This window comes from Pithys albifrons, chromosome 2 (genome assembly GCF_047495875.1).
Source record: "Pithys albifrons albifrons isolate INPA30051 chromosome 2, PitAlb_v1, whole genome shotgun sequence".
Classification (NCBI taxonomy): domain Eukaryota; kingdom Metazoa; phylum Chordata; class Aves; order Passeriformes; family Thamnophilidae; genus Pithys; species Pithys albifrons.
The window spans coordinates 93,211,164-93,223,968 of record NC_092459.1 but is presented as its reverse complement, the minus strand read 5'-3'; the positions used below and the strand labels follow the sequence as shown (position 1 = coordinate 93,223,968).

The window sequence follows — 12,805 nt, the reverse complement described above, 5'->3', positions numbered from 1 at the left end:
TTCACCAAATAAAATTTGCCATAAAATGTGAGTAATATCTTATGATTGAGTTTCAGTAGTGGTTGGGTCAGAGTAAAGATGCTTGAGTTGTGACTATTCTTCACAAATATCTAAGGAAAAAATTTCTTTTTCTCTGAAGTGTAACTAAATTATAGATGTTTTGATTTGGTACCAACATATGAATCTTTACATAGATGTATTTTTTTTGCCTTTTCTTGCAGCGGATAAATCCCTCTGCAGAAATGGTTATGATTGATAGAATGTTTAACCAGGAAGAAAGGGCATCTCTGACCCGGGATAAGCGTCTTGCACTTGTGGATCCTGGTAAGTACTGCTTACATCCAACTTCTAAATTAAGTGTGGATGGAGTGTTTAAAAATAGTTGTGGCTGCAGTGAGACACTGATTGACATGGGTTCCAGTACTCAAAATACTGAATAAGCAGTTGCAAGATAACTTTTTATAACTCCAAAATTCGACAATCTAGAGACAGTGTAAGGCTGAAGCAGTTATTTTTGGAAAAAATATATTTGACCTGTTTGTCAGAGGAATATTTCTGAGTTTCTTTTGTCAATAGTCATGACTTCTGTATGGTATCAGTTCTAGCAGGGAAGAATCTGTGGATTTGGTTGCTGCCAGAAAGAACACCACTGTATGAATCATGAATGCTCTTGTTCATCTTAATGAGGTGTTGCTTTTGGAGTGTCATGGCTGCTTAAATGGCAGCATTTTTAACCAGAATGCTGTTGAACATAGAACCTAGAAATACCTAGTTTATATGAGATAACAGCCACTGTTTGTTTAGAGCTTCTGCATGTTCTGCATATTTTAAAAAATATTCACAGGATATATTGTTGAAAATATTAGTTTTCTAGAGACCATGTTTGCATATGTAGAATGCTGGGAAGTGCCCTTAATCTGTTTTTACAGTGCACATTACGTGCATAGTATGCTGATTAGTTTAGTGACAATGTCCTGCACAGTAGCAGGAGAACACTTGAGTGTATGAACATCTGAAGACCCAAATGTATAGGGTATGGATGTTATTGGAATTTTAATACTCAGAAGCTCTATTAGAGTGTCAGTTATTTTTGTGTGTAGGTAATTTTCATAAAATGTTGCTACTTTATTTTCAGATGGTTATCAGGCCGATTTTTGTTGTTCTGCCAAACAACTTGAGACAGCTGAAGAAGCACAGTCCAGCAGAAGTGACCATCAGTCTAGCAAAACATTACCTTCTCGAAGTCAGAGTACCAAAACCCAAGTGAGAGACCGACCAAAATCCAGCTCAGCAGAGTCCACAAATCACAGTAAACTTCCTCTAGTGCCTAACAACATTCTGACACCACAAGAAGGAAAAGCTTCTACTAAAAAATTGGAGAGCCTCACTAAAGCTTTAAAGTTTGAAAAAGCTAATTGTTCTTCTGAGAGCCAATGCATGGCCCTTTCTGAAGAAAGGATGGCTGGGAAAGATTTTGCCAAGTCCACTGAGAATTCTTTGAGTTCTGAAGACTTGTCAAAAACTGTGTCAAGAGGCAGTCATGGGACCCACAATAAGATATCAAGGAACACAGTTCAATCTTTCTCAAAGGTAACGTGTAATAATTCTCTTCAAGACAAAACTCTGAGGAGCTCTCCAAAGAATGAGGTTTTGCATCCTGATAACAGGAAAGGCTCTGGTGAGCCCCAGCAAGACTTACTGCTCAGTAAGAGTTTAGAAACAACATTTAAAAACATCTTGGAACTTAAAAAAGCTGGGAGACAGCCACAAAACGAGGCGGCAAGTAGCGACTCCGTTGAATTAGAATTTCCCAATTTTTCACCTATTGCTTCACAAGAGAACTGCCTGGAAAAATTTATTCCAGATCACAGTGAAAGTGTTGTAGAAACTGACTCTATTTTAGAAGCAGCTGTAAATAGTATCTTAGAGTGTTAATAGTTCCAGTACCATGGACAAGTTATGTTTCTCTTAGCAGAAGCAAATGTGAATGACACCACAAGTACAGCCTGACATGCATTTAAGGTTAACCTTTCTAAACTAGATTCTGTTCTGTGTTTGAGAGCAATACTCATTGTGGTTACAGTGAGATATCCAAGTAAAGTTAATCCTTGTTAGAATGCAGTCTGTTAGGGCCTTACTGTTTCAAGTGTTATTATGATAGTGCTTTTGATAATTGAGCAGTACTGCAACGTAACAAGGTTGCAGGTTGTTAGGCCCTACATAATATGGTAATATACTGACAATCACAGTCATTTGAAAGGATATATTTATTAAGAAAATGTTTTTAAAGAGTGATGGAAGCAACAATTCTCCCCTACCCTTGGCTTTCACAAATCATCATGTCTTTAGTTTTTCTGGAAAACCCACTGTACCTCTATTCAGAAGTGATTATTTGCTTTGTTAATGAATCTCTATTCTAGGATTCTTAAGTTGGAAGGAAATCATCAGTGTGTTTACAAGACTTCATAATTTAAACTTTAAGTGCTTTTCTATTGCTTTCTGAGCAGAAACTAGTACTTGATGATATATTTGTAGTGGGTAACTTTAGTCTGTGGGATGATATTATATGATCTTAGTCACAGTGGCATGATATGAAGTAATAAATGCTTGACTAAGGAAGGTAGAATGGAAGCCAGTAAATGGCAAAGTGTACAGGATGAGGCCATGATAGAGCCATGAATTTATATATATAATACATATATATGTTAACTCTTGAGGAAAAGATTTTGCATTTTATAATTGGATGTAGTCAGCCTTGAGTCTTTCTGAAGTGGTATAAATGTTTTTTTATTTGTTGGTTTGTTTTGGTTTTTTTTTTAGACCAAGTGTCAAAAGCACTTTTATTTGAAAACTGTACTTGTAGGTTATATTTTAAGAGGACTTTAGCCTTACTCTGGTTAAATTTAAAGACCAGTGTTTATTTTTGATTTTTTTTTTTGCTTTTTTGCTATCAGAGAATGTTAAATCATCCACCGTAGCAGTCATAATTATCAAGATATGTACAGACCAAAGTTGATCAGCAATCCCATTGTTTAAACATATCAAGAAATGTGTAATTATTAATTCATATTGTAGAGCCAAGTGAAACCATTGCATGGTTTGTATCTGGCTTGCTGTCATGTTGTTGAGATAGAATCTTATTTTATTTATTTATTTTAATCTATGACTCTTTTTTGTTTTGGTTTGGTTTTTTTTTCTGCCCATGCTGCTTTGTCCTAGTTTACTTTGGTCATGAGTGCTTTTATGCACATAAGCGCGCTGGCACTCGTCACGTGCACGTAGTACATATGTCTGCTCAGGAGGATATAGCTTTTTGTGGTTTCTAAGGTATGCTCATGTTCCTCCCCAGAACTTCTCCACAATTTCTTAGAAAAATTACTGACCATTTTCCAGACTTGCTGATTCTGATTTTCTTGAGATAGAGGCTCATTGTGACAAGCTGTGGTTGTCAGTCAGATTGTCAGGAGAGGAAACAGCCGTGGAATTCAGTCCATCTGAATAGCACAGAAGATCATTGTGATAGTAGAAGATTACAGTGCAACTCAGTATTGAGCTACAGTCCACTGTCTGACCACTAAAGGAAACCAAATCCAGAAAGCAATGTGAGAAAGATGAACTTCCCTTAAAATTCATTTCCCCTGCAACATGGATGGAAATACTGGTTTTGTGTTACTAATTGCCATTTAAAAAAGTTGTGCCAATTTTAAAGTACATGTTTGTAAAAACTCAACATTCCCAAGTGTTGTATAAAATATTCAAGATAATAATAAGTATTGCCAGTTTTAAATTTTTAGTTGGGTGTCCGTAGAGTAGACTCTCAGGCAGTTAGTTGTTTTCATATTGGCAAAACTGACGATATAGTCTTCACCTGTTGCCTTTTTAGATTTAATAACATGCTCATGGCTGTGTATCCTGATGCATATTTTATTTTATCATTTTGGAAATTTAACCATTCTAAACTATCTCAGAAGGAAAGCAGTGAGTTACACAGCTGTATGTTAACTAGTTAAATTTTTCTTTTATAGCGAAGAAAAAAAAAGTGAAGTTGCACATTCATGGATCCCCTTGCTTTTGGTACCACCTCAAAATGGATATGGGGTTTCCATCCTCTCTGCAGCAAACACATAATTGAAGTATCAGGCTATGTGTCTTCTATTGGATCTCATTTGTGGAAGTGGGGAATGGCATATAAAAAAATGACAAATTACAAAAATTAGTCGTGCTTGATTTGGTCAGACACATTTCTCCGAGCTGATTATGAGAGGAACCCATTCAACAATCCCAGCAAGACTGATCTTAGATTGTTAATGTTCTGTTGTTCACTCCTTTGAATTCAATTCTAAAGGAATTCTGGTACGTGGTGAAGCAGTAAATGAAAGAATTGTATTTTTGTGGTGCTTAAAAAAAAGTTTATTAATCATATGGGCTCAAGTCCAGCAAAGTATTGTGAATGTGCATGAATTTAAACATGTTTTCATTATTTTGCTGGATCAGCATTGTGATTTCAATGTTATTTAATACTGCCTAATATTAAAACAAATTTTAAACTGGCAATTAAGAAAACTATGTTCATTTTGAAGGTTTTAGTATAATTTATCTGTTAGAGTAGGGAGGCCTTACAGACTGACTTCACTTAAAGAGGATGTGTCACTTATTGTCAGTGTGGTATGGACTTTATTTGCTTAAATACCTTCATTTGTAAAGTATGTCTCACTTGAAATTGCTTTGTATACATTTTGTAAAAATATTTATAAAATGTTTTGTAAAAAAAAAAGTATAACAAATTGCAGTTTATTTTGTTATGTTGGATAAATACTGTTAAAAGACACAAGTCAGTAAATATATTGTTAATCCATGGATAGGAAATGTTTAGTTGGAGATTACAAATTGAAACAACCATTGCAATACAGCCAAAGATTTGGGAAAAAATTCTATCTGTGATTGTCTTGATTTAACCAGGTTGAATATTTACATTTCCAAAAGAGAATTGTTCTCAGTTTTAAGTAACGTGATTGCAAAATATTCTTATTCCTTTGCTTTTTATAATGCAAATTATAAAATACTTAATAGGCCGACTTTCCATACTCTTCATGCACCTTTCTGCTCTTACACTACTAGGATTGTGTTCTTGTAGCGTTGTGACTGCATACAGTAATGTTAGTCTCCAAATTACAAGAGAGACAATGGTCCTGCCTTGTTGTTAGAACTCTTGCCATGGTGAGGTTGTTGAGACGTGCTCTCCTTTTCCAGTGTGTTTTCACAAGGCAGGTGCAGCATCTTCCTGATACCTGAGGGAAACAGAAGAAAGAGGAGCTGCCTTTTGTTAGCGAGGCAGCCACCCCATCCCTGCTACAGGGCCCAGTCGTGTACACTGTATTTCATTATAGATATTTGTGTTGTACTGTTTCCTTTTCCTCCCTTTTGACTGTGAGAAGATACACAATTGCAGGTGATACAATGAATCTTCCTACTTTTTTTTTAGTGGGGTGATGAACTTTACATATTGTGATTGATTTTTTCAGAAAGTATGCTGAGAATCTGATCTAGTAAACTCTTATGCCTGGAACTTCAGCACTTTATTTTTGGATGCTGTGGAAATGGAGCTCTGGTGAAGTGCACTGCCTCTAAACTGGGAGTAGGGCCTGCAGTGTTGAAAGGTAGAAATCTTCATGGTTAGTATTTGTTATTTTGTCAATGAGACAAAATAAACATGCCTTTTAAATGCTTCCCACATGGATTCAGACAGTAAGAAAATGAACAAAATCACTTATATATTATTTTAATCTCCATTTGGGTTAGGATAGCTAAGCATCTTGGTTTTTTCCCCCTTTTTGTCAATCCCTGTAGTATTACCAGGCAAACGTTTTGTATTGGTAAGAGTTTTAGGTACAGTTTGCCATGCAGCTATCTTCACTTTAGAACATTCTTTTGTTGCAGGAACTTGGTACATTTTTAATTGCCTTTCAATAGTGTTTTTCTGCTGGGGTTTGTTATGCTTATCCCAACTTTTGGGGCAGAATTTCTGAAGGTTTGTGTATGGGTGTTAATGTGCAGCTTGTTCAGGAAAGTCAGAGCACCTTTCATTTTGAGGATCTTAACAAAGAAGTAAAATTGCCAGAATAAGCTTAGCAAGTAAGTAATTCTAAACCTTAGAGAAATTCCTTCTTCAGGAAATGCTTTCTTTATAACCCTTTGAATTTTTCCTTTAGAATTATACACACTTTTTTGTGGCATTTTCACAACAATGCATTTGTCAGACAGCTTCAAGAAATGTCAGAAATCTTCATGACAACCAGGGGGCCGGCTGTGACTTTGATTAAAGAAAGCCATTGCAGAAAATAAGTTCCAGTGAAGATCTGATCAGCACCAGAGCTGCTGCACAGATGCACTGCACAGATTTCAGATTGCAGGAGCGGTGGGTATACTGAATTGTTTGTTTGTTATTTATGGATTGGCATTTGTCTGTGTGACACTTGTCTTGCAACTAATCATGGTTCTGGAAATGGAAGAAAATGTACTCATATTAACGCGTTGCAATAGGTAAACACCAAGCAAACTTGAGGAAGCTTCTTGTGCTAGGGAAGAAAAACCATAGAGGATCTAAAGTGTCCAGCTGGACCAAAATTTTTGTTGAAAAAGCAAAAACCTCTTAAGTTGCCCTGTTGTGTGCTGTGTGTAAAACCCTGTTTTTTTTATTCTAGACTTTATATTGTATTGGTTTGTGGGAAAAAATACTAATGGAGGAACAAACTAAATCGGAATTTAAGAACATGTATATACATATACACACATGCACACACAATGGGGATTGTCCTCTTCTCCCAGGCAAGACAAGAGCACTTGGCCTCAAGCTGTGTTCAGGCTGGACAGTAGGAGGAATTTCTTCACAGAAAGGGCTGTTAAACACTGGAGCGAACTGCCCAGGGTATCCCTGGATGGGTATCCCTGGAGTCAGTATCCCTGGAAACCTGCCATAGTTCATTTCACAGTGTGATATTGCTGTGTGTATCTGAATGCTAAATGGTCAACAGGATAAAAATGCATGTGGTTAATATTACTGAGGTTGGAGAATTCAATTTCACCTTACTTTGATGGTAAAGTTAATCAAGGCCTCTGTTAACAAGGGCAAGTAGCAGATTAGTCTGCTGTGTGTGTGGGAGGTTGGACACCCAGTTCTCAGGAACAGGATTTGGAAACCTTTGTGTACAAAGAAGGAAATTCAGATGAGGCTGATGGAGACCAGGTTCCAGGATTTGGAAAAGATGAGCAGGAGGGTGGGTAGGTATGTGTGGAATGGATCTTGTGGGGACCTGTGAAATTTAAAAGACTAACTTAATTTTAAAAACATAGGATGTATTGTACACACAGGAAATTGCACAATATTGTATCCATTTATATATTAGATAACAGAATTGACATACTTGAAAATATTAAAGTACCGCCTTTTCCCCCCCATGCACCTCTGTGAAAATACTTGGATGGCACTGGGTGAAGAATGAATTTAGTGAATATTATAGTCAGATGGGGATTTGTATGTCTTAACAGTTGCAAGGATGGGCTCAGCATACAGTTTCAAAGCTGTTTGTGAAAGAACATACGAAATATGCAAGGCTTGATTTTAAATTGAGCAAGAACATTACTAAAAACTGTGAGTCAGTTCCAAAATATGGAATTTGGGAGATATTTTCATGATACTAAGTGAGCACCATTGACAGCATAGTCTTCACTAAGAGGTAAGGAAGGTATGGAATCTGTTTGCTACTAGACTGTTTTTACTGAGGTTAAATTTTCCCCATTGATTATATTGTGGGTTTTAAGTGAAAACATGTGGAACCTTATGACACTTCTAGTAATTAGTATTCCCTTTATAAAAATGCATTATGTTACTGTCATCTGTTAAGGAGGGCAATTTTAATTCTGTGACAGCCAGTCTAGAGTTAAAACTTACTTCCCAGTGAGTTAAAGACTTGCTTTTTTAGAAGTTGAATTATGTCACATTTGATTTTGTCAAAGCCAAAAGGGAGATACCACTCTGATTTGGTTTTGTTTTATCCTTCACCAATAAAATCTGAAGCTCCTAAGTAAGTTACAAGGCATTCTCAGACACTTCTAGCCTTAAGTCACTTTGACCCGTTTCTGCAGCAGTGTTCTCTCAGAGGCTGCCTGGTTTGTTTCAGAGTCATTGTGGTCAAGCAAGATCCTAGAAATAATTGTCTGTTTTAATCTGTTCTCCCATTTTCCATAAGTGAGATGTATTAACTTTTAAGGGGATTCAGGTTTATGTCTTCAGTTTGTAAACTCTCTACCTAAAAGACCCCCTCTGCTATTTGCATGCAGATGTGTTTAGCATCTACTCCAAAATGAGTGAAGGTATTTTATTTCTTACCTGGCTAGCTTAGTAGAAATAAACAGTAGTCTAGATACCAGGGTGAAATTATGCGTGACAGAGAAAACTGATTTTATTCATTTATTTATTTGTTAATCTGCCATGCTCTTTCAGACCAGAAAGTTAATTAATAGTAATTTTATGGCTCCAGTACCAGGGTCCAGGCATTGAAAGAATTCAAGACTGAAGATTGGAGTTAGCCATGCCACAAATGATGTGTCTAGGTTAAAGGAGCCTCAAAACCTTATGCTCAAATATAGATCTGTTTGTGCTTCAATCCAAAGGCAATATTTGACTCAAAATCCAGTTTTGTTGTGTGTGTGGAGAGGAAGATAAGAAGAAGACGATGTAAAGTGTTAAAAGTTCATTGTTTCTTACAATAGCCAAAAAAACCCAACAAACCCATAGGATTTTAGTTTGTTTCTTCCTTCCATTCATTTACCTAACAAGGCTGCAGGAGCTTTGGCACTGGTTAGTTGATAATCTTCTGTAAAAAGTTTAAAAAAAGAAAAGGAGGGTGGAAAGCAGAATATACAGCTGTATTTGTGCATTCCAGAGGTAGCTCAGTAACATCAGGTTCTGTGCAAATAAACAATAGGTTTCAATTATCTACTGCTAATTATCACCTAAATTTGATTTGCATGCTCTTCAAAAGGACTCATATCTTTCCTGTGTTTCCTGTTTTCACATCAGTCATGTGTTTCACTGCAATGAATCTTTAATTCAAACCAAACGTGGGGCAATTTTCAACTGGAAAAAAAAGCAAGGAATGTGTTTATCCACAGTCATATCAGTTTAATTTTAGTTTAATGTACATGGTGATTCGTGGCCACACCGGGGAGGTGAATTTGTGTCAATCCGTGAATTGGCTTTGCCTGTTTGGCAAGTTTGTAAAGTCAGTTTTTGAAGGTCTTAAATAATTATGCCAAATGGGATGGTTCTGGTGGGCTTTGAGTAATGAGGGGCAGTTTTAACATTATACAGATGTAACCAAATCTCATTGTGAAGAATTTTTTTCCACCAAATACTGTATCCCTTACACAACACCAGGTAAGTTGGTCCTTCATGCAGACATTTTTTCTACTCCAGTTATTATCCTTTTAATCTTTATAGTCAGACTATATTTGCTCCTCTGTCTGTGGTGATGCAGCCTACAGTCTCTGAGGGCCTGGAAATCATGGTTTCATGTCTTTCTTCCATCAAAAGCATCTACTAAAACTGTAGTCCTATAAGGAAATAAGGAAATTTAAGACATGTCTGATGGAGTGATTGATGAAGTAGACATCATGCACTGCCCTGGACATGCTGCAGTACTGTGTCATGGGAAGCCTCTCTAGGTGACCCTGCTTGAGCAGGGGCCTTAGACAAGATGACCTCCAGTAGTCCCTTCCATCCTTAATGATTCTGTACTAATAATATTCAGTAAATGTTGTGTAGAAACGTCCTTAAAGTGTGCAGTCCTAAAAGTAACTGGTTTCACTGACTGCAGTTTTGACTTGAACTTTATGGGGTCACACAGATCACAGTGTATATTGAAAAATACATGAGTTTCAGTTCTTTATGACCCAAAAAAAGAATATTGATAGAAACATGTTAAGAGATTTTTACCAGTCAAATGGTTAGTATTTTAGAGAAAAACAGAATTGCAGGTGCAATAGCCTGTATGATTATTTATCCTGCTTAAGAAAGCATATTTTTAGTTTTTATGTTCTCACAGATTAAGTGCTGAGGACATACTGACTTGGCCTTGTGCACCTGGTCATGTTCACATGTTTATGCATATTCACCACATTCTGACCTTTTGGTCCTGTCATTATCCTTGACTATCAGACAGCTTTTTAATTACATGACTCTTCCATGGATGCCTCTCAGAGTGCACAGGACAGCACAGGTACCTTGTATTTTAGTCAGGTCTATCTGAAGGTTTGTCTGTGTGTTAAGAAGTTTTACCAAGCCTACTGAGGCCAAAGCCACATCTGAACATCATCTCCATTTCTTAGGTAAGAGTCTATCCCCTAGGGTAAGGCTTAGCATCAATTCCCTCTTCCTCAACCTCCTCCAAAAGCTAAATTTCCTCCTCTGACTCTGCTGGGAAGAGATCACCATCTTCCAGATTCTTGGGCACTCCCAGTACCAGTCTTTGTGAAGCCAAAATAAAAACTGCCAGTAAAGTAGGTGTCATCCTTAGCAGAGCTGTCTCTTGAATATTTTACCAAATGGCAACAGGGACTTTGGGACTCTTGGGGAGCCTCCTACATGCTGTAGCTTGTAACTCCAGACAGTCATGTATGTGGTGTTCACTGGATGCAGTGAATGCTCTTCATTTTAACAGGCCTTGTCTCTATTCACCATTAGAATTACTCTTTGTCCACCCTCATTCACAATCTCTGTTATCTAGTGTGTTATCCACTACAGCAGTAGCTGGCAGCTCCCACCTTGAGAATAATCTTGATCTCTTCCTTCAGCTCATGGTGAAAGCAGTGCTGGCAACTGCTCTCTGAGCACAGATGGCATATTTAGGTGGGCCTTATTTCAGACATTTGAGCCTCTGGTTTTTCTGTACCTTGAAATCAGTCTTTGCAATAAAGACATTATTATTTGTTTAGTGCCTTTGTGCTGTAATGGAACCAGCCAAGGAGCAATCTGCCATCCAGCTGGTGAGGCACTTAACAGCCCCAGCAGGGAGAAGCGTAAATCCAATTGGAGAACTGCTGCCTGGAAAGGTGGTAGTGAAGTTGTTGGCTAGCCCTGCTAATTGGTAACAGCTATTTACAGTGGCATGCGGTTTTGGTACAGATTTTTTCAAAAAACTGTCTTCAGAATTGTGCGCTCCTCTTTCCTCTCTTGCATTTAGGAACATGTAGAACCTCCAGGGTCAGGGTCCAAACCCGGGGCTTGCAGGGCTGGCTGGGTGCGGATGTTAGAGCTGCCTTGGCTGTTGGGATGCATGACTGCACTGCATCTGAGGGCCTCCTTTGCCCTCAGCCAGGTGAGTGTGTTTAGGCTGAGATCCCTTGTACCCCTGGATAATGAGCTTTTTGGAGTGTGGGGGCTTTTTGTTTGTTTGTTTGTTTGTTTGTTTTTAAATTTCTGTTTTCCCAAGATAAAGAAGAAGGAACTGGGGGCAGGTAAACACTAGAATGTGAGTGAAAGCTGAAATTTTGTCTGAAGACCATTTTTATCCTTCATTTTGATGACCTTTCAGAAAGAAGTAGCATGTATAGATTCTCTAAGCAGACAGACACAACAGCACTGCAGTGTGAATTTCTCCCAGCAGTCTTAGTCGAGTGTTGATTTTAAACCGTAATTTTGCTTCTGCTTTCTATGCAATTAGCATGCAGTTAATACATTTGGTTAGTTCAGCTGTGTGGTACAATACTTTGTGTTGGGGAGAGTGTCAATACAAGGCTTCAATCAAAACATCCACATAAGGTAAGTGAGCAGTCCAAAGGCAAACAAAATCTGATGCTATGGAAGCAAGAATAAGCCAGGAAAAGCTGTTAATATTGTAATTCTATTAATATTACTTTGAATGAAATGTTACTTTCTGTGATGAAAAAAAACCAACAAAAAACCCCAACCCCAAAACAAATAAAAAATCACCAAGGAAAACAAAACCTAAAAAAAAGAGTGGAGAGAGAGGAAATTCTAAACCCACAGAAACATTTTTTTAAAGCATCAGGTAAAGTGGAACCTGGTGAAACAGTGGCTGATGAAGAGAAGATGAATTCAATACCATCACATAAACTTGAAAGGAGAACAAGACAGCTGATGAAACAAAGATAAGCAAGTGTGGTAAAACCATTTTTATTACAAATGTAACTGTTCCAGAATAGTGAGTTACTGTCTTGTACAATAACAATGGCATTTACTGTTGCAAAGTTTTGAAACCTAGACCGTAGTGAGATGAAAAAACCCCCCTCTGACTGAGGAGACTCTCCACACTTTTTAATGCTAAAACAATTAATCAGATCAGATGGAACCGTAAATTATTTCCAAAAATTCTGGAGCTTTCTGAGTTGGGGCAGGGATATTTTTCTGGATTTAAGTATTCTGTATTTTATCAATTCTTGATGGCCGTGGTTTACAGATCAGTTTCATGATTCTCCACGAGGTGGAGGAAGCAGCTTATGGTTTGGGCTGTGACGTGGGGAAGGGGCTGCAGGGCGGCTGTGCGGGCTTCCTGCTGCACTCCTTTCCCCCTGCCAGCCCCTGCACCCTCAGAGTGCATGGAGGGGATTCCCACATGGATAGGCTCTGAAGGGTTTCTTACCGCTTTGCTCCTTTTAAGAACGATTTCAATATTGCAATTCATCAGGAGGTCTCTAAGGGCTGCATAAATCATAGAACATGCTGAGTTGGAAGGGACTCACAAGGATCATCGCAGTCCATCTCCTGGCCCTGCACAGGACAGTTCCA

General features: G+C 37.8%; 1 protein-coding gene across 7 annotated transcripts in view; it reads left to right on the top strand.

The window, feature by feature from the left end:
- BICRAL (BICRA like chromatin remodeling complex associated protein) overlaps positions 1-4,943 on the top strand; it is a 46,677-nt gene extending 41,734 nt beyond the window's left edge. For all 7 annotated transcript variants that reach the window (XM_071577680.1, XM_071577672.1, XM_071577687.1 and 4 more), the window contains 2 exons: positions 222-324; positions 1,136-4,943. In XM_071577680.1, the coding sequence (XP_071433781.1) occupies positions 222-324; positions 1,136-1,935 (903 nt within the window). In that variant the 3' untranslated portion in view covers positions 1,936-4,943. The remainder of the gene's footprint in view (positions 1-221; positions 325-1,135) is intronic.
- The last annotated feature ends 7,862 nt before the right edge of the window (positions 4,944-12,805 follow it).